At 37.6% G+C, this 22,249-nt stretch overlaps 1 protein-coding gene across 9 annotated transcripts in view; it reads right to left on the bottom strand.

Annotated features, from left to right (window-relative positions):
* Window positions 1-2,488: 2,488 nt before the first annotated feature.
* Window positions 2,489-22,249, bottom strand: part of LOC127627515 (ubiquitin-associated protein 2-like) — a 33,875-nt gene continuing 14,114 nt past the window's right edge. For 6 of the 9 annotated variants that reach the window (XM_052103927.1, XM_052103930.1, XM_052103928.1 and 3 more), the window contains 18 exons: window positions 21,387-21,457; window positions 21,015-21,192; window positions 20,400-20,649; window positions 19,878-20,167; window positions 18,242-18,435; window positions 17,502-17,739; window positions 14,514-14,553; window positions 14,179-14,350; window positions 8,311-8,368; window positions 8,020-8,224; window positions 7,719-7,810; window positions 7,376-7,426; window positions 7,054-7,135; window positions 4,897-5,259; window positions 4,634-4,738; window positions 4,010-4,077; window positions 3,726-3,914; window positions 2,490-3,217 (listed from right to left, as the gene is read on the bottom strand). In XM_052103927.1, the coding sequence (XP_051959887.1) occupies window positions 3,122-3,217; window positions 3,726-3,914; window positions 4,010-4,077; window positions 4,634-4,738; window positions 4,897-5,259; window positions 7,054-7,135; window positions 7,376-7,426; window positions 7,719-7,810; window positions 8,020-8,224; window positions 8,311-8,368; window positions 14,179-14,350; window positions 14,514-14,553; window positions 17,502-17,739; window positions 18,242-18,435; window positions 19,878-20,167; window positions 20,400-20,649; window positions 21,015-21,192; window positions 21,387-21,457 (2,742 nt within the window). In that variant the 3' untranslated portion in view covers window positions 2,490-3,121. Of the gene's footprint in view, window positions 3,218-3,725; window positions 3,915-4,009; window positions 4,078-4,633; window positions 4,739-4,896; window positions 5,260-7,053; window positions 7,136-7,375; window positions 7,427-7,718; window positions 7,811-8,019; window positions 8,225-8,310; window positions 8,369-14,178; window positions 14,351-14,513; window positions 14,554-17,501; window positions 17,740-18,241; window positions 18,436-19,877; window positions 20,168-20,399; window positions 20,650-21,014; window positions 21,193-21,386; window positions 21,458-22,249 lie in introns of all 9 variants that reach the window. The other 3 variants (XM_052103924.1, XM_052103931.1, XM_052103925.1) reach the window with 2 other exon arrangements.

The following is a 22,249-nucleotide window of genomic DNA, read 5'->3' as shown; positions in this document are numbered from 1 at the left end:
TTTTCAATGTAGCATTTCTAAACCGTCTTAGACAACTTCCAGTGTTTATAATATAACCAAAATATTAGTCCTCTGATGTTAATAGTCAATAGTGTATCCTTTTGCTTGATAACAGCCTTTAGTCGTTTGTTGTTCTCAAGTTTTAGGCATTTCATCGCAGCCCATTCATTCCTCAGCAGATCTCTCAAGCTCCTCCAGATTTGTTGGTCTCCTGGCATGGACTGTTGTAGTCTTCAGTGTGGCCCACAGATTTTCTGTGGGATTCAACTCTGGGCTTTGTGCAGGTCAGTCATGGATGTTCACTTTGCTCGTTTAGCGGTAGTTCTTCACCAGAATTGAGGTATTCTTTGGGTCGTTATCATTTTGGAAGACGAAATGTCGACACAAAGCTTTGTTGCAGATTGCCTGAGGTTGTCTTTCAAAATCGTCTTGTAGTCTTTTTCATGATTCCTTCAACCCTGATGAGATTCCCAGTTCCAGACGCACTGAAACATGCCCACAGCATTGTACTCCCACTGCCATGTTTAACTGGAAACGGTGTTCTTTGGGTTGAGTGCTTCTCCCTTCTTTCTCCAAACATAGGCAACATCTCTATGGCCAAAGTGCTCTAGTTTTGTCTCATCTGACCAAAGGACACGTTTACAGTATGCATAATTTTTCTCTAGGTTGTCCTTGGCAAACTTCAGTCTAGCTTGGAGGTGTCTCTTCAGAAGTGGAGTTTTTCTTGGTCTGCAACCTTGCAGTCCGTTCCTGTGCAGGGCTCTAGTGACTGTCTTCGTTGAGACATCAATCCCAGACTTGGCTAAATCATTCACTAGTGTCTTGGCAGTTGTTGTTGGGTCTTTAGAAACCTCTCTCACCAGTTTTCTTTCCAAGGTTTTTGATATCTTTCACTTCCTGCCTCTGCCAGTCTTGTTCTCCACTGTGTGGGTCTCTTCTTAATAATAGCCTACTTCTCACGGCAGATCTTGACACTTGAAAACGCTTTGATATCCTTCTGCTTTGTGAGCATTAACAATTATTTTTTCTTTGCCATGATGACAGTGTTATATTACTTAACTAGTTTTGCAAGATACTAATCCTCAGTTTGAAGTGCAATTTAAAGGCTTGGGGATTAATTAGGTTAAATAGGCAAGTCATTGGATAACAGTAGTTGGTTCAGTAGCCAATCAAACAGATAATTTCTTAAGGGGGCTAATAATATTGGCTGCTAGTTCGGACAGACATTTAACAATAACTAAAGCTCTTGGAGTGTTCATTGCCAAAATTATGTTGCCCTACTCCATTGATGAAGATGTGAGAATTCCAGGTATGATTAAAACACTTGTGTTGCATTATGAAATCCCTTCTAGCATCCATTTTAACAGCAAGGTTATTCCTTCTATAGTGATGTACAACTTCCGAATGTTGAACATATGTGGAGTATGAAATGCACTTTATGTTGATACGTGTAGCCATAAATGCAGGTATTAAGTTAAATGTTAAGTTAGTAATTAGGGTGGAAAAATTGTGTTAACCTGTTGATACGCACGCCCTTTTTGAGCACAAACCATGAAAATGACATACCTGAACATAAATAGTTGTATTTATTGGACCCTTTGGAGTATGGACACAGTTGTAGAATTTTTTGAAAGAAGACACTTTGGGCTTTACTTAAATATATATGTTATATATATGTTGTTATTTTTTAAAGTTAGAGTAGCTGAAGTTTATAGTTATGGAAATATTTTGTGCTGAACATGTTTTTATAATCTAAAAAAACAATAATAAAAGTGCCAAGACAACCAATGTTCTCAAAGCCACAAGTCTTAAGAAGTTATGTTTCAAATTTGAAGATGATTTAACAAAAAATGAGGTTCCTGCAGGCTTTTATCTCTGTAAAATTGCTGGAAGCATACATAGTAAAATTAAGGCAGTTTGAAGTGCAATTTAAAGGCTTGGGGATTAATTAGGCAAGTCATTGGATAACAGTGGTTGGTTCCGTAGCCAATCAAACAGATAACTTCTTAAGGGGGCTAATAATATTGACCTTAGCGTTTTTTTTGGAATAATTATTTTATTCCAGGCAAATTGAAATAAGGCTTTATCCAGAGGAAAAATATAATAAGAAATACTGTGTTAAAATCCCCTTGCTCTGTTAAACATCATATGGGAAATATTTGAAAAATAATTGAAATTTCACGGAAGGCTAATAATTCTGTCAAACTGTATCTATAAAAGTTTACAAAGACATAAATAATATACAGAGTTACGATCTTGTAATTAGGGTAAATCCAACATGCTGTTAAAGTTGAAAATAATGACGGTTTACATTTACGCTCTTAAACTGACAACATGCAATGTTAACGTCTTGAATGCTGAGTGTATCAGTTTGGCTTATTTTAATGTAACAAATCAAGGATGCAACTGTTCATATCCTATTATTATTTTGTTTTAAATGAAATGTTACTGTAATGTTACTTCTATCTACGAGTAGTACATTTCTCAAGAATCGGACAAAACCATATAAATTGGACACTTTTATTTTGACAACAAGGATAAAACCAATGTTAAAATTAAATCTGTTCTAAAATGCTACCTTTTAGCCAATTTGGTGATGGGGTCACGAAGTGCAGAGGGAACAAAATTAAGCACTGAAATTAAAATCCCCCTCGTTAAAAAAAGTTCACAGGTGAAGGGGGCGGTGGGAGAGGGCAAAAATACAAAAGTTTAAAAAATGGCTTCAAGTGATCAAGCTTAGCAATAATGTACATACCTTATTAGGTTTATGTATACAAAAAAAATCCCATGTTTTTATTCATGATGCCTGCTCTGGTTCAAGTATATTCACCCTTCTGTTAAGTTCTCATCACTTCTCTCTGTCATCATACCCTCTTAACCATTTAGCAATAAAAACAAACCATCCTTCAAAAACAAAATGCAGAAAAACCACATTTCATATCCTACCAATACATATATACTGTATAAATACATACATAAATATACTTTACATACAACAGCCAAAACTTTGAAAAGGGGAGATGAGAGGAGGATGAGGATGGTAGTGTGTACGGTTGTCCCTCTGCTCTGATCGGCGTGTCGTCAGGTGCGGGACGGCACCTGCACTGTGGATTGCGTGCGCTCAGTTGCCCCAGTATGGGGAGCTGCCATAGTTGGACTTGTTGATCTGGGTCTTCTGCTGCATGGTGCTGGACTGGCTTCTCTGGCTCGGCCCACCCTGCATAAGCAAGCACATGATAAGTCAAATGGGTTAACAAGCCTTGGCCGAGATCTTTATTCATGAAGAGGGTGAAGATTGCTGTTGACACATTTGTTTTTGCAATAACACTCACTGAGCAGTTTATGAAGTACACCCATACGGCTACTTACTCATGCAATTATCTTTTCAGCCAATCGTGTGGCAGCAGTGAAATGCAAAAAACATATAGCTCTGGAGCTTCAGTTAAAGAAGCTATCTGCATGATTTTATGCATTGCACTGCTGCCACACGATTGGCTGATTAAATAATTGCATGAATAAGTAGCTGAACGGGTGTACCTAATAAAGTGCTCAGATATATCCATATGAAAACTTATATCTGTGCAAATAATACAGGTCCGTTTCAGACTTGGTTTGAAGTTGTTGAGATGCATAGTTTCAATTGAAATGTTTTTCATACAGACTAAAAAGTCCTTAACTGACAAAAAAATATGAACAGAGTGAGAATAATTTTGAGAGAAACTGACCTGTCCATCCTGGGTGAGGTGATGGTGGAGCAGCTGTGAGTGGGGCTGCTGGTGGGGCTGCAGAATGTGAAGGAATGGAGCGGGAGCATAACCGGGGGCACCAGGGGTCAAAGGTCCTGTGCCACCCAGAGCTGAGGGGAGGTTGAAGGGTGGAGGTGTGCCAGCATGGAAACCCTGCTTATCGAATGACTGCAGGAGAAAAACGGTGATCGTCATGCATACTATATTCCATGCTTTTATTTCTTTTTTTAAATAGAATGCGTGTAGAGGAAGACAAGTTTTACCTGAGTCTTATTGTAAACAGTTCCACTGATGTCAGGCACCCCAGAATTGCTAGATGTCACAGAGATACCTGGAGTACAAGATGAAGCATTTAATTTGTTATATTTTCTTAGCAGATGAATTAATAAAATCATAAAATCAATATGATTCATAAAATCATATTCTCTTAAAATCTTAAATCAAAATGAAAATCTGGTCATTATTCACTCCACCATTATTTTTTGTCATATAATGAAAGTGAAATGTGACTCCCGTCTGTCAAACTCGACACCATAAAGCCACAGTAAAAGTCAAGCATCTTGTGAGCAAAGTTCTGACATCATGCTGCAAGAACCAGGTTTGATGTTAGCAATGTAGCTGCCATACTTGATTTCAGCACTTGTTCTGATCATCACACAACATGATTGAATGGCTTAAGACGACTTGGAATAGTGTCAACAAATCATATCGTCTACTTATACTATGCTTTATTGTGCTTTTTCAAGCATGGCAGACCTGAGTCACTATTCACTGTATGGCAAATACAATGTCTACGATTACTTTTTTTTTAAAATTAACCTTTAATGTTCTGTGGAATAAAGTCACACGGGTTTGGAGCGACATAGAATGAAGCTGTATGTTTGTACCTTTCCCTGGGCCATTGGCAGCAGATTTGGCCTGTGTTTGAGAGGAGTTACTGTAGCCTTTACTGTACTCTGTTCCTGCGGGGCCTTGTGTCATGTCATCGTACCCTTGAAAGAAACAATATTTAGTTCAAACTCTTAGCCAAGTGTAAAATGTTTCATATAAATGTTCATGCCTTATGTTTGTGCATTTACTTTATGAATAAGCCAAAATGTATATTATTGCACAGTGAGCACGAGTTGACCTGGTTAAGCTGTAGGCTCACCTGAGCTGAAGGCGTGCTGGCCATAGCCACTGGGCTGCTGGAATGGAGTCGTGGGGTTGCTGAGCCCCATGCCATGTTGCTTGGCGGAGGCAGGGGGCACGAACATGGTGGGGCCGTACTGAAATGCACTGGGTATGCCAGGCATCCCGGGGTAGTAAGGGAGGCCCGTGTAGCTGTATCCTGGAGGCAAGGCTGCGTTTAGGAAGGTCTGCTGGGTGTTGTGGTGGCCCTGCGGCTGAGGCTGGCTCTGTCCTTGGCTCTGAGCCTGTGGAGGCTGTGCTGTCTGCGGGGCATGAGCTGCAGACAGACTGGTTGTGGGCGCTGGTGAGGAGGATTCACCTCGGCCAAACTTTGTGATGTCACCTACAGTATATGGAAGAAAAAAAACTTGCTGTTTTACCAACATACAAAGAGATAGGGCTGGTACTATCTATACAGATTTACTGATTAGATTCCGATTCACAATATCTTGATTCTATTCACATTTGATTTGATTACAATTAAATTGGGTTATATGTCACTAATAATGTTTTTGCTAAAATATGAAAGAAATTTGATGATTCTCAATACCACAAAATATAATTTTTTTAAACATTGTTTCAAGTTCTCAAGTAATTCAATAAAATAAGAACAAATTACAAGCAATTAAACAAATAAAAACAATAGAAGATGCAAATTAAGAAAGATTATTGTGCTGAAATATGTATTTGCAATCATATCAATATGATTTTAATATGTGCAAATAAAAATAGCTTATTTATGACAATGTTCGACATTCGACTGCTAGAATTTATTTTCTTTTTTTTTACCTATATTATGACATTTGTTCGTAACTTTTAACACATAGTGTGTATTAAGAATATTATAAAATGTATTAAAATATTTAAAACAGATTTTTAAAGAAATTCACTAAGGGACATTTTTTCCCCCAGATCCCAAGTTAATATCCAACACTGGTTCAGTTACAACTGAACAAAATTCACAAGCTATTGATTCGATTCAAATTTCATTTGATGGGATTACAATTGTTTTATATTTCAGTAATAATGTTTCTTGCTAACATATGAAAGCAATTTGATGATTCTCAATACCACAACAAAATACTGTTTAAAGTAATTAAATAAAATAAAAACAATGAAAAAATTAAATGCAATAAAACAAATAAAAACTATAGAACAAAGATACAAATTAAGAAATTGTTTTAATTTTTAACAGCAGTATCAAGTATTCTAGCAAATATTTAAAAAAGCAATAAAACAATAATGAACAGCAATTATGATACAAAACTACTCTAAATACTGGTCTTCACTTTATGATTACAATATATTAACTCTTATTAAAGCTACTCAAGTTATCCAGCCAAGAGCAGTATGTGGTTTCCTCTTTTACGTTATAGTCATTTGATTAATATCAACAACATACTAGCCACGGCAGGTCTATTGGGCTGCATATTTTAATGAACAAATTAGCATGTTGTCCTACTGGTGACGTTTATTTAGACAGAAAAACCTTACAAAAATAGTATTTTACTCTTAAGGCATGTATCTGCATTACTGCAAATCTGTGAGTGCTCTCCGACACCTGCCAGTCAGTGGGTACCGAAATGAGGGAATTATCTTTAAGATTATTTTTATTTGTTATTAGTTTTGCCCTCTAGTCTTTTCCTTTTGGACTGATAATGAGATCAACCAGTGGTTGTCTTGCGATTGCCTGGTCAATCAACTGGCATAAATTGAACTATTTGATCTTGTGATTTTACAAGTCAATATAAGATGTGTTAAAATAAAAATTGCAAATAATATATATATATATTTTTTTTAACCAAGCCTACTAAAATATAATTTTTTTGGAGGAGAATGGATTGTACCAAAATCTTGTGATTATGCACACAATTTTACACAAATTAATTTAAGGGATCCGTGTTGTGAAGATGGCGTACATATGCTTGTAAAAGTTTATTATTGTTGGAAAACTATGTAAAACTTTACATCTGAGGCCCCAGACACTAACCAATTCTTCAGGGAACATTGGAGCACTTCCAATACAAATTTTAGAATCAATTAAAATTCTCCTGTTGATGTCATATTCCTCTAATTGAATCAGTTAACAGACCAATAAAAAGTAATTAACCAATTAGCATTTATGGAGGTGTGGTACCTGAGTAAGGGTTGCTGGCAAGACTCCCATCTCTGCCAGACAGCGTAGCAGTCGGCCCTGGGAATGTGATTCCATAATAATCCTACAGTGATCAATAAATGTGAAGAGATTGCAGACTGAAAACCCGGCAGGTGATAAAATGTCACAAATAAATATGATTTTGGATTTTATTCTCTATATAGACCCTGTTGATCACAATGATTACAGTTATCTCACATAGTTATGATAACATGAAATAATTGTGATCAGACCATTATGTAATTGTGACAGGTCTATGACAAGTAGATTCATATTTGGGCTTTATTTTAAGAATTTGAATCACCATTGGTACTCTGGATTGGAGCATGTGGAGGTCTTCATAGCCGTAAATCTGCTGTGAAACATGAAAAACAGATCATTTTATAGACTATACATGTTACAATATACAGTATTTTATTATTCATATACTGCACAGACTAAGCTTTCATTCTGGGTGAGATTATGTATACATATTATGTATAACAACATTCCACTATACAATACACCCTAAACAAATGCAACACCATTAAACTGCACAACACCAAACAAAACGGACACACACAAAATTCCAAACACACACTGATCCAGCTGCATCATGGAGGAGTGAAAGCTGATATGTTTTGACTTAGGAAGATAGAGTTTCTCACCGGGTAGGCAGGGAGCAGACCTCCGGGTCCCATGATGTACTGGTTAGGTAGCAGTGGAGGAACCCCTTGAGACAGATTAGGAGGAGCTTTACCTAAAGACATACACAGAAGAGGTAGATCAGATCTCTAAGGGAGTTATGGATGGGGTGAAGTCTTAAATGCAGATAATAAACTTAAATAATAAACTTGCAATTTACAACCCTAGTTGTAATACAGGATATTAGCTGGTATAGAACTGTATGATGAGTGATACAAAAGATATAAAGGTTTAGTGGCAACCCAGGCGTGTGTGCTCTCTCACCACTGGAGGAAGACAGTAGCTGGGTGGTCCTGACACCAGAAGGTATGATACCGTTGGTGCTGTGACCCAGAGCTCCAGACCCATGCAGAATGTTGCTTCCACTCATTGAGCTGCTCACACCGCTGCTGGGCAGAGCGGACACAGAAGGGGAGGAGAACGGCATTGACGAGGGAGCGAGAGAGTTCACGCTGTCCACACTGGTATACTGAGGACACACATACCGGGGGTTGTATTAGAGACAGTGGAGACGATGTGGATAGTGTGTGTTTGTGAGTGCCCTAAAGAACTCACTGTAAGTGAAGAGGTGGTGCAAAGTGCCGACACAGAGGAATGGCCAATGTTCACGTGACTAAAGGAGAAAAAGGCAGAGATTCACAGATATAATCAGCCCCATCATTGTATACGATGCGTGAGACCAAACATTCTTCCCATGAAGACAAATCTAAATCTTTAAAATACTTTTAAATGTCATCACTTTCTGAATAAAAGTACCTGGTCTTATTGTGCATCATTCTAAAGAAAATTGTTCTCCTAATCTTATCAAAACATAACGCTCTCTTCCTCTGAATATTTTCTGCTGACATGGACAAGGTAAAAATAAAAATCTATATACTAATTTTAATTTATCCCCTTTTTTTCCTACCAATTTGGAATGCCCAATTCACACTACTTAGTAGGCGTGGTTACCTCAATCCGGGTGGCTGAGGACAAGTCCCTGCTTCCTCCGATTCAGAGACAGCTACACACCGCAATCCACGAACATCTTACCTTCGCGCCCCATTGAGAGCGAGAACCCTTAATCGCGACCACAAGGAGGTTACCCCATGTGAATCTAACCTCCTTAGCAACCGGGCCAATTTGGTTTCTTAGGAGACCTGGCTGGAGTCACTCAAGCACACACTGGATTCAAACTCGTGACTCCAGGGGTGGTAGTCAGCATCAATACTCACTGAACTACCCAGGCCTCATGTAAAAATAATATCAGTCCATCTTTCTTGAGCCAATCAAATCCTGATTCAGTCCTACCCTACATTTCCCGCAGAATTTTGTATTTTGCTCAGATATATCACACATTATGGAGCTCAAATGTGTGTAAATAGGGTTGTACCAATACAACCATATATAGTGGCAAGAAAAAGTATGTGAACCCTTCGGAATTACCTGAATTTATGCATATATGTGTCTTAAAATCTGGTTTGATCCTCTAAATCACAATAACGAACAAAAGCAAATCGTTTTAACTAATAACACAAATTATTGTATTGTTCTTGGACATATTGAATACATCATTCAAACATTCCCAATGTATGTTGAAGTATGTGAAACCCTATATTGATGTCAACAAAATCTAATTAGTCAGGACTTGGCAAACCTGGCATCCAATTAATGAAATTAATGACTTATAAAAAGCACTCAAACATTGTGAAACATCTGCTGTCGTGGACCATGTCTCACAAAAACATTTATCTCAGAAGACGATCAAGAATTGTTGCTTTCAATAAAGCTAGAAAGGGTTACAAAGCTATCTTGAAGAGCTCAGATATTCATCTGTCCACAGTTTGACTATAAATGGAGACGATTAGTAGTACTGTGGCTTCTCTCCCTAGAAGTGGCCGTCCAGCGATGATGACTCAAAGGGCACACCACAGAATGCTCAATGAGGTAAGAAGATAACCCTAGAGTGATGGCTAAAGATTGATGGAATCATTGGAATTGGATAACATGTTCATGAGTCTACTATATGTAAAACATTAAACAGGCATGGACACCACAAAGGAAGCCGCTGCTTCCCAACAAAAACTTTGCTGTGTGCCGGAAGTTTGCCAAAGACCATCTTGACAATCCACAACGCTACTGGGAAAATGTTTTGTGGACTGATGAATCTAATGTAACATTTTTTGGGAAGAACACGCAGCATTATATATGGCATAAAAAGGGCACCACATACCAACATGAAAACATCATCCCAATTGTGAAGTATATTGGAGGGAGCATCATGATTTGGGGTTGCTTAGGGGGCCTGAACTGCTTGCCATAATCGAGGGAAAAATGAATTCCCAAGTTTATCAAGATATCATATAGGATAATATCAGGGTGGCTGTGTGCCAGCTGAATCTTAGTAGAGGTTGGGTGAGGCAGAAGTTCAATGAATCTAAAAATCTAAGTAAATCCACTACAGAATGACTTGGAAAAAAAAAGAAAAAGAAAATCCACCTTTTGGACTGACCCAGTCAGAGTCCAGACCTTAACCCAATAGAGATGCTGTGGAATGACCTCAAGAGACACATTCACACCAGACATCCAAGAATATGGTTGAGCTGAAGCAGCTTTGTAAGGAAGAATGATCCAAAATATCTTCTTAACATTGAGCAGATCTAATCCAAACCTACCGAAAATGTTTGGTTGAGGTTATTGCTACCAAAAGAAGTAATTAAATCCAAGGGTCCGCTTACCTTTTCAACAGCACTGTGAATGTTGAAATGGGATGTGTTCAATAAAGACATTAAAAAGATTATACAGTTGAAGTCAGAAGTTTACATACCCTTAGGTTGAAGTCATTAAAAACAGATTTCATATTAGCAAACTATAGCTTTGGCAAGTCGTTAAGACATCTACTTTTTTCAACAATTGTTTACAAACATATTGTTTCACTTTTAATTGACTATCACAATTCCAGTGGGTCAGAAGTTTACATACACCAAGTCAACTGTGCCTTTAAGCAGCTTCCAGAAAATGATGTCAAGCATTTAGACAATTAGTATCTGATAGGCTAATTGGAGTCAATTGGAGGTGTACCTATGAATGTATTTTAAGGCCCATCTTCCCCAAACTCAGTGCTACTTTGCTTGGCATGAAGGGAAAATCAAAAGAAATCATCCAAGAACTCAGAAAAAAAATTCTGGACCTCCACAAGTCTGGTTCATCCTTGGGAGCAATTTCCTACCACCTGAAGGTACCACATTCATCTGTACAAAAAAAAAAATAGTACACACGTATAAACATCATGGGACCACACAGCCATCATATCGCACATAAAAGCAGACGCATTCGGTCATACATCAACATAATTTGGTGTGCGAAAAGTGCAAATCAAACCCAGAAAAATAGCAGAGGACCTTGTGAAGATACTGCATGAAACAGGTAGACCAGTATCTATATCCACAGTAAAACAAGTCCTATATCGACAACCTGAAAGGCTGCTCAGCAAAGAAGAAGCCACTGCTCCAAAACAGCCATAAAAAGCCAGAATACAGTTTGCAAGTGCACATGGGGACAAAGATTTTACTATTTGGAGAAATGTCCTCTGGTCTGATGAAACAGAAATTCAAATATTTGTCCATAATGACCATCGTTATGTTTGGAGGAAAAAGGGTAAGGCTTGCAAGCTGAAGAACACCACCCCAAACATGAAGCATGGGGGTGGCAGCATCATTTTGTGAGGGTGCTTTGCTGCAGGAGGAACTGGTGCACTCTACAAAATATATGGCATCATGAGGAAGGTAAATTGTGGATATATTGAAGCAACATCTCAAGATATCAGCCAGGAAGTTAAAGCTTGGTCACAAATGGGTCTTCCAAATGGACAATGACCCCAAGCAAACATTCAAAGTTGTGGTAAAATGGCTTAAGGACAACAAAGTCAAGGTATTGGAGTGGCCTTCACAAAGCCCTAACCTCAATCCAATAGAACATTTGTGGGCAGAACTGAAAAAGCATGAGTAAGCAAGGAGGCCTACAAACCTGACACAGTTAGACCACTTCTGTCTGGAGGAATGGGACAAAATGCCAACAACTTATTGTGAGAAGCTTGTGGAAGGCTACCCAAAATGTTAAACAATTTAAAGGCAATGCTACCAAGTACTAACAAAGTGTATATAAACTTCTGACCCATTGGGAATGTGATGAAAGAAATATAATCTGAAATAAATAATTCTCTCTACTATTATTCTGACATTTCACATTCTTAAAAAAGTCATTATCCTAACTGACCTAAGACAGGGGAATGTTTTCTTTGTTAAATGTCAGGAATTGTGGAAAAACTGAGTTTAAATGTATTTGGCTATAGTGTATGTAAACAATACTTTTTCATGCCACTGCATAGTTTTTTTCCCCTTATATTATTGCAAAGATATTTTGGACACTCATTTAATTTATTAGGGATGTTTTTGTTACCGGTGTCATAATCGGGTCCGATACCGCGTGCTCATGTACTCGTAAAAATGCTCCGAAACCAACAACCGATACACTGCAAAAAATGATTTTCTAGACAAGTATTTTTGTCTTGTATTCCTGTCAAATTATCTAAACTTTCTTAAAACACGATTTATTTACTTGTCAAGCAAAATGGGATAAGATATTAAGTCTTGTTTTAAGATAAATCTAACTAAATTTAGTGAACTTTAGACTCAAAACAAGAAAAAAAATCTGCCAATGGGATAAGCAAAATAAACTTGTTTTCCTTTTAAATTAAGTTTATTTTGCTTACCACATTGGCAGATTTTTTTTCTTGTTTTGAGTCTAAAGTTCACTAAATTTAGTCAGATTTATCTTAAAACAAGACTTAATATCTTATCCCATTTTGCTTGACAAGTAAATAAATCGTGTTTTAAGAAAGTTTAGATAATTTGACAGGAATACAAGACAAAAATACTTGTCAAGAAAATCATTTTTTGCAGTGTACCACCTAACTTACGAATGGCATTACGTAAATTCAGCACACAAATTACAATCACATTATGTATATATTATTTTACCACAAAAGCGGTGATTTAATTACATAAATATATCGTTTCCATGAGTGGCGTGGTGCAAATGTGTGCACTTGTGAATGTGCGGAGACTGTGTGGTGCCGGCAGCATGTACCTTTTAAAGCTCCTCCACGGCTCATACAGGGAACACCGTCATGAGCATCGATCTATGTTTGTAGCAAATGATGGTGAACAGAGCGCAAATTCACTTTGTAGTGCGAGGCACATACAGAGTGCATTTATATTTATTTAAATTGCAGCCCAAGTTGCATAGCAAGCAGCTTTTCTGGAGTGGGAAGATCCAATCTTATGTGAGAGCTCCTTGGTCATACCAACACAGACACATTTAAAAATAAAAGGTCCGCCAAAATAAAAACCTCAATTCAAATAAAAAAATTAGGACAGAAATATAATAATCACTGTTATACTACTACTCCTAATAATAATACATTTAAGCAATATCTTACATCTGTTATGCTCATTATGCAGCAGTTTATTTGACAAAAATAACTCCAATGTTTTTTAGATTGTGCTGTGAGGTTCTGAATATAAACTTCATTTGATAAAAATAATACAATATCATGTTGAAAATTAATTGTTAGACTTTCATTTAATTAAAGTTTTAATACATTTATTTAAAGATGCTAACTATCACCCCTGTAGTCGAAAGTCTGAATCCAGATCGTGATGAGTGCATGGGGTGACCTCCTCGGTGTCACTATAATGTGGTTCTCGCTCTCGGTGGGGCGCGTGGCGAGTTGTGCGTGGATGCTGCAGAGAATAGTGTGAAGCCTGCACATGTGCTATGTCAAAGCAGTAACGTGCTTAACAAACCACGTGATAAGATGCATGTATTGACAGCATCAGATGCGGAGGCAACTGAGATTCGTCCTCCGCCACAAAAAGATAAATAATCTCATACTCTGTCTCAAAAGAAATGGTATCAGGACATCCCTATTTTTTATTTTTGCATTTATATTAACATACTTCAGTTTACTAAAAGAAGCATGTTCAAAGAAATAAGGGGATTCTCTAAAACAAGCATTTCTCTAAACTGTTTATAGTACTGCACAACTGAAGAGAATCGTGCAAGAGAAATTAAAACTGATCCCACGTATGTTCTTTCATGGAAACACTGGGTTTCACTGCAGTTTAAATTGCAATACAATTATGATACTGTGATGCATCGCTATGTATTGAATCATGACATATATTTTGCGATGGGCATCGTATTGTGAGGTTGTTGCCAGCCCTATTTGATAAAAATGATGCCAAACATAATTATGCCGAATGAGTATGGGAGATACTCCCTTCACAATATTTACATTTAAATATTGTGAATATGATGATTATTTTTAACAACATAATATAAAATGAATGTATGATACAAAAAAAGCTACTACTTGCTCACCTGCTGAGGGGAGTTAGGCTGGTAGAGGAAAGCTCAGAAGCCAGGCTGGGCAGAGCAGAGCTGTGTGGAGTAACAGAAGAAGGTAACAGAGAGGATGGGGCAGAAGGGGCAATACTTGTGCTGCTGCCCAGAGAGGGAGACTCTTGTTTTGGAGTGGAGGAACTCGATGTGGCTGAGGGGAGACGAGGATGGCATGTGTGTTAAATAAAATGAAAAGGTGATTGGGTCATATATTAAATAAATAAAAGCAGTTAAAGCATGTTTTATGAAAAATCTTAAACCCTGCTCTAATGCATATAACACAGAAAGAAGGGTAAAACCATAGTTTGACTTACTGTCTAAAGCAGCAGAGGTCCTCACACCATTAAAACCGTTCTGTCAGAGCGACAAACACACAAAGCACAGTAATGTATCTATTCACCCACAATTATTTCCTCACCCTCATGTTGTTGCAATCCCATTTGACTTTTTTTCTACCATGGAAGTTATTTTGCAGAATGTCCAGGTAGAGTGCATCTTTTAATAATGGGGACTGAGGCGGTCAAGCACCATATAATAGGGATGTAACAGTTCTCGGTAAAAAAACGAACCTTATGTTTTGCCATCCACGTTTCGGTAAGAATTTGCACCGTGTTCATCTAAAGTTTAATGACGCATCTGTATCATACAGTTTGGCGGAGAAAACAAAAGCGCCAAATACGTAGACATGCACAGTTATAACATTCGCTATAACCTGCACCAGTATCGCTCTGTAGACATGCCCTGTCTGTTTCACATGGATCAACTTTCTACAGAGAGAAGCTGTACTATTAACTGTATGTAAAATCAGTTGATGACATCACAGTTCTACACTCGTTAGTGTGAAGTTGAAAATGGCAAGCTGAGAAAACAAGCCGCAAGATAGAAAAGCCCCATTCAAGTCTCCTGTCTAGGAACTTTTTGCAGCCAATCACAACAGCGATGGTCATACAACCTTTACAAAACAGGCACTGTTTGCAGACATTGCTTGACGTGCAGTATACTGGTAATACATCATTGTTTGATTATTTATTTACGTGAATATACAGCACGTGGTGCGCACAGAGCCACAGGTGAGCCCGAAACTGCACACGGACACAATCTCTTCCGTCTTTAACCAGGCACTCGCTGCTAGTTCGGACAGACATTTAACAATAACTAAAGCTCTTGGAGTGTTCATTGCCAAAGTTATGTTGCCCTACTCCATTGATGAAGATGTGAGAATTCCACGTATGATTAAAACACTTGTGTTGCATTATGAAATCCCTTCAAGCATCCATTTTAACAGCAAGGTTATTCCTTCTACAGTGATGTACAACTTCCGAATGTTGACCATATGTGGAGTATGAAATGCACTTTATGTTGATACATGTAGCATAAATGCAGGTATTAAGTTAAATGTTAAGTTAGTAATTAGGGGGAAAAAAATTAGTTAACCTGTTGATACGCACCCCCTTTTTGAGCACAAACCATGACAATGACATACCTGAACATAAATAGTTGTATTTATTGGACCCTTTGGAGTATGGACACAGTTGTAGAATCTTTTGAAAGAAGACACTTTGGGCTTTACTTAAATATATATGTTATACATATGTTGTTATTTTTTAAAGTTAGAGTGGCTGAAGTTTATAGTTATGGAAATATTTTGTGCTGAACATGTTTTTATAATTTAAAAAAAACTATAATAAAAGTGCCAAGACAACCCAGAAATACAATGTTCTCAAATTTGAAGATGATTTAACAAAAAATGAGGTTCCTGCAAGCTTTCATCTCTGTAAAATTGCTGGAAGCGTACACAAAATCTGACTGCAATGCTTGGCTATTCTGAATAAAAACTATGTTCATTTTGTTTATGAGACTCTAATATATAAGATAACACACAGTTTTACAACATGAACACTGCTCAGATTGCATAGTTTGTTAAAGAACGATGACGAAGGGTAATTCTTTCAGGCGAGATCACATGTAAACAATGGAGAATATATCAAGATTTTCCAGATTGATCACTTTTATGGACAAAAAGTGCTATTAGATATTTTCAATGAATGCTTGTCATGGACAATTGTCCCAAGTTTGGTGAACTGGATTCATCTGGCGATCGCGTTTTCATAAAGGTATGAAGTCCCGTTTTGATATTGCATTTTTTCCATTTGTACTCGTACAAATAACTCAATTGCTGTTTCTGGAGCATTTCTATTGTGAAAGTGAGATCGGATATCAATGTTGAACCCTTAGACCTTTGAAAATATTTATAATTTGTTAACATTAATTACATTTATAGATGGTAAATTATATATTAAATGTAAGCAGAATGACGCCACTAACACGTGCAGGGGGATTGCGCATCAACAGGGCACTAACTAAAATTAACCATGGTTATATTAAGTAATACTGTAGTAGCCATACAGGAACCATGGTTTTACTATAGTAATATTGTATGAATTAACAATGACTGCAGTCACCATTGATTTCTTTCAGAATTCATAGTTTTGATACAATTAATCATTGTTTTACCACAGTACCATATTACTATAGTAAAACCATGGTTCCAGTAATAATGTCGATTCCATATAGTAACCATGACTTTAATATAGTAATACCATGGTTAAACTATGGTTAATGTAGTAAAACCATGGTGATTTGTAGTGAGGGCAAATCTCTTGAAGGTTTTGTTACCAAATAGAATATTTTTACTTTGAATTTGGCAGTAATATTTTTTTTTTCTGAAAATAAATAACGAACCAAAACCGTGAAACTAAAGTCGTGATACAAACCAAACCGTGATAAATTTTAACAGTTACACCCCTACCATACAACACGTGCCATGACCCCAAGCCAGGCTTGATGCCAATAAGTAATTGCTTTTCACGTCTTGTCATTGAACTGGCCCAATGTTTCAATAATAATATAAAAAAAAAAAATAAAAAAAAGATTGAAGCGCTTTGGCAAATTGAGGGGAACATTTTTAGTGAAATGTTTTTTTTATTTCAGTCTTTTCCTCACACAATGCCATTGTATGGCTTCATTAGACCTGGCACATAGTGCAGAAGTTGTATGGGCTACCTTAATAGTTCTTTATTGAGGGCTCTTCAGTCCCAATTCCCATTATGAAGAAGAGCACTCTGAACACAAACTGAAGTATATTGCAAAATGTAAAAAAGAAAATCATATAGGTTGGAACAAATTGAGGGTGTGTATAAGAAAAAATGAAAGACTTTTTGATTGACCTAACTATTGTACAAACAAAATTAGTTTTAGAGGTTATGAATGAAGTTATAGAAGTTTGAGGTCTCTGCACCCACCGTAACAGGTCCAGAGGGCTCCTTGCTCTGAGAAAAGTTCAGTCTTGAGTGAGGAGTCATGCCGCAGTCAAAGCTGTTACCCGCCGATGATGCAGCAGAGGAGGATGAGGAGGAAGAAACCGCGCTGGGGGTGGTGTGGGAGGGGATGAGGCTAGGAAGAGGCACCGAGGGAGAGGGGTAAATAGGGTCAGAGGAGGGCAGAGGCAGCAGCAATGGGACTGGACTGGCCAGAGATTCACTGCAGGGCAGATCAAGGGAAACTTATTAGCATGCAGAATGGTAAGCAAACTTTATAACTAAAGAGACAACCACAGGTTTGAAAGCCATACATTGAGAGACCTAGGAAAACCAGCAATACATGTGGTCCACTGCTTGGAAAAAATAAAAACATTCAAACTGAACTTTATGCATTAACTTTAATGAGTAATCAGACATCAGCAAGACCAGGGATAGTTCACCCAAAAATACAAATGATATCATTATTTACTCACCTTCATATTGTTCCAAACCCTTATGACTTTCATTCTTCTGTAGAACACAATAGGACATGTTAGACAGAATTACAGCCTCAGTCACAATAAATAAGATGCAATGAAAAAGTGAATGATGACTGAGACCAACTCCTGTGTTCCACGGAAGTCATATGGGTTTGGAACAACATGAGGGCGAGTAAATACTGACAATTTTCATCTTTGGGTGAACTAACCCCTTCATTACAGTTGTTCATTTTACTGACTGACCTGACAGGTTTAGAATAAAGGCTGCTCTGTGATTGAGGAACCACTGCAGCCTCTCTCATGGGTTCACTATTACAATTCTCTGACTGACCGAAGTCCGGAAGGGCAGATTCCGAACCGAAGTCCAGAGCACCGAACTGCACATTTAAACCAGACACATCTGCCGAGCCGGGCATCTCTACCGCAGAGGACGGGATCTGAATGCATGCAATCATACAAATAAAGACTTCAGACGGTGTATTGTCAGCACTATAGTTTGTAAATACTGACAAAATATCAATGGAAACAAACACAGTACATTTTTGTAACATATATACTGTAGGTTTTATATGTTGTAAAGATAAGCAGCAAATATAATGTAAAAATATAAAATATAAATTTAAAATTGCAGAACGTAACTGAAATCAAGAAAAAAGTGATTTTCAATTGTTCCAGAGTGAAAACGTTATTTTTAAATGCTGGTAACCGGTAATAACCGGTTATTTTTTTTTCAATATTTGTTTCATGAAACCAAAGGCCAAAGGGTTTATCACAGTAAATATTTGGAACTACACCACTTCATGTTGCCTGTAAAAATGAAACGTGCTTTGATCCTGAAGGAAACCACTACATCACACATTTCTATGCATAATTGTCCATTGTGGATTTTGAATTCTTTGAATTAAAATGTTTTAACAACCATGTAGAATTACTACATATACATGCATGGTTAATCCAGATACAAGAAAAAAAATATAGGAGGTAAAAAGTACATTTCTCAGTTCTTTCTAAGTCTTAACTGAACTATTGTTAGATATGATGCATTAATGCAGATTTGATGAAGCTGGGTTTTGATTGAGAAGCAGATCTGTAATAAAAATGTTACTTAACTGTTAATTAACCATATACTTATGATTTCTCTGCTGATAAATCCACCACACAGAAAAAATACATTGCTTATTTTGAGCTTGTTTTTCTAGACCAGGTTTCTGTTGCGAGATCTGACAACATGGCAACAGGTATTTCACCCTCCCTTAGCGCGCAGTACTGTCATTTTATAAAGAACGTTATTAACTAATTTTATTTTGTTCTAACCGGTAACCATTTGGAAAGGAGGCTGCGGAACTTCTGAAACAGAACAAAATAAAAAAACATTTAGTTTTTAATCCCTGAAAATAAATATTTTCAGATCATGATTGTTATTTATTGAACTTTGCTTTACAAATCTTCTTGGATGCATTTACATAAAAATCTAAATGAAATAAAAATATACCCTATTTACTTTCTAAATACACATTCCTGGGTAGTATTAGAACATTAGTAGTATTAGATGTTTTTCATAAACTTTCATCAAAATGTAACTGCTGTAACCAATTTCTCCTCTGAACACCTTGCTACATTCTGGTTTGGAACACCCCTTTTTCACAATTCAATACATTCTTGATGAATAAAATCAAGTCCCACCTTCATTTTTTCCCTTGTTGAATATCCTGTTTCACTCAAAATACATCAGGTTATGGAAGATAATTACAAACACTGTTTCATGTTGAATTAAACATGTTTACAGATAGTTATTTCAGAGTAGGTTATCATTATTTGTATGCAGCCTCAATGTTTTAAAACTCTAGTAACCGTGGACATTTAAAAAATCTCTAGTCACCTTGGAAGTGGGAGGTATCCTTCGTTTTTGAGTCTTTATCTGTCGCTGCTGTGTGCTGCTGCCCTGAGACTCGGCTGCCTGTGAGGGGGACATTGAGGGCCCGTCACGATGCTGAGAAGGTTCCGGTGCTTTCTGAAAGGCTTCCAGTGTGCCCAGAGTGGGTGAAGGGGTGCTCAGCGGGGGAGGGCTGGGCTGCCTGGCCAGAGGTCCCGAGTGGGTCAGGGAGCCCTGCTGTCGCTGGGTGAGTTGGCTTAGCACCAAAGATGGCTCAGGCTGCATTTGAAATTCCCCTACAAGGCAAACCACAAAAAAGAGGCAAGTTCACACAAAGTAATCTATGATTAAACAACACATTAAAAAATGTACTGCAGCCATTTGCAAACACTGAGTTTGAGCTGAATTTTCATGTTTACAGAGTGAATGACTGCACATTATTTAGCATATAAAATAATGAGTAAGCTTATGGAAGCATGTATGGGTGAATAAGTATGTCCAGGCCTGTCAGGCAAATGTAATACTCACGACTGAACTGGGAGGACAGAGAAACAGAGCTCTGATTTCCAGGAGGTTTGAGGTCCCAGGAGGAGGAGGGGACAGACATCCCTGTCCCGACCAGCCCCACTACAGGGGTGCAGTTGGTCCCTGTGCTGGGGGGCTGGGAAGTAAGCTGCCCAAGACCAGGCCCCTTCAGCTGTTCCAGTATTTGCTGCCCAGCCGTCTGTCCCAGCTTTGGACCACCCAGCTCTCCAAAACCAGAACCCAGAACAGAGGACTGGAAAAATAAATAAATAAGGAAAATTCAGATCGGGAAACTCATGCAGATCTCTCAATATCAGCACAAATTTTTCTAAACAATACAGGACTGTCTGAAAATAAATTATAATTATATTATTTGCATTACAGTAAAGAGAAAAACAGGCTTAATCATTTATATGTTATTTCTTTATTTTGTTTTCAGGATGAAATATGACCCAGACATGGATTAGTGAGATTCACCCAGGTACAGATTCCTTAAAGCATTTGAGTGACTCTGAGACCTGAACATGTTAAATACCAACACCAAATGCCATCAAAAAATCTCTACAAAACAGCTTTGGAAGTGTTGAGTGTGTATATCAGGTCCATGAAAGGTCTCACCAGGGTGGCATGTGTATAACTGTTGGAGCCAGCAGACGTGGCTCCGTTTCGAGCAGGCTGGTGGTGGGAGTTGGTGAAGACCAGACTGTGGCCGAGACCCTGAGAGGAGCCCACAGCCTTCAGACCCCCGACCTCCTCTCGATCCACAGGCTTCTGCAGCAGAGATGACAGATCCAGACTACAACAAAACACAAACAATACAGTCAGTCAAATAAACACATGCCAGATATATCAAACATTTCAATATGCATTTGCTACAGTAGTCACATGATCACATATTCGGAATCACATTTTTTTTAACTTCTTTTTGCACTGACCATGCTTTTTTTTACTCCAAAAATGAAAAGAAACACCAGCTCTTGACTTTATTACCTTTGGCCAGGTGTGATGTGGTTCTCACTTGGAGGTACACAAGAGGAAGTGAACACTTTGGTCTCTGAGAGCTTTGGAGACACAAAAGGGTCAGTTAGTGTTTGTCACTCAATACATAGTTCAAAAAGATGCTTATATGGTTTTCAATGTTAGGGAGAAACAAATTAAAAGTAGCAATGCAATAAACAACTATATTTTTCAGTAACGTGACAAGATTGGCTGTCTGCAAAACAGTGTAGCTCTTCCAGTAGTGAAATGTTGTTTCAGACTATTCGTTTTTTCACCACTGTATTAGGTACACAAGCTTTATAGCCAAGCGATCTGAGATAATGATCAAACATGCTCTTCTAAAATGTCCTCTCTCTCCCTGGAATGAAGAATTTGGAAGTTCAATTCATTTTGGTGAAAATAAATCAAAAACCCCAAAGATAATTCAGTCCATTCATGGCATTTAACATAGGAATTGTATCTTAATATTTTGTAAATACTGCTGTTCATCACAGTTTTGTACAGGGTTTTAATTTTATGATGTTAACTTAACTGAATCCTTATTGTTGTGCCAGATAAAAACTGCAGTAAAAAATCATCTGGTAGTTATATACATAAAGACAAAGTCCCTGTAAATAGCCTAAAAGAAGATGCTACTTTAGATTGAAGGTAGTTTAAGTATATTGGCAAACTGCAGTATCAAAGTAGCTTTTGCAACAGTAATAATTTGCGAGCATACATATAGTCTTTAGACTACGAGACAAGAAATAAAAGCCATCTCTTCCATAATAATCAGCGCGCAAACATACTAGTCCACACACTGTTCTGATTGGCTATGATTTTGTTGCGTCACTTGCAAACATTTTATTTTTTTT

This window comes from Xyrauchen texanus, chromosome 34, assembly GCF_025860055.1.
Source record: "Xyrauchen texanus isolate HMW12.3.18 chromosome 34, RBS_HiC_50CHRs, whole genome shotgun sequence".
NCBI lineage: Eukaryota > Metazoa > Chordata > Actinopteri > Cypriniformes > Catostomidae > Xyrauchen > Xyrauchen texanus.
Note: the sequence above shows the minus strand (reverse complement) of the source record. Positions and strands in the feature narration are given on the sequence as shown.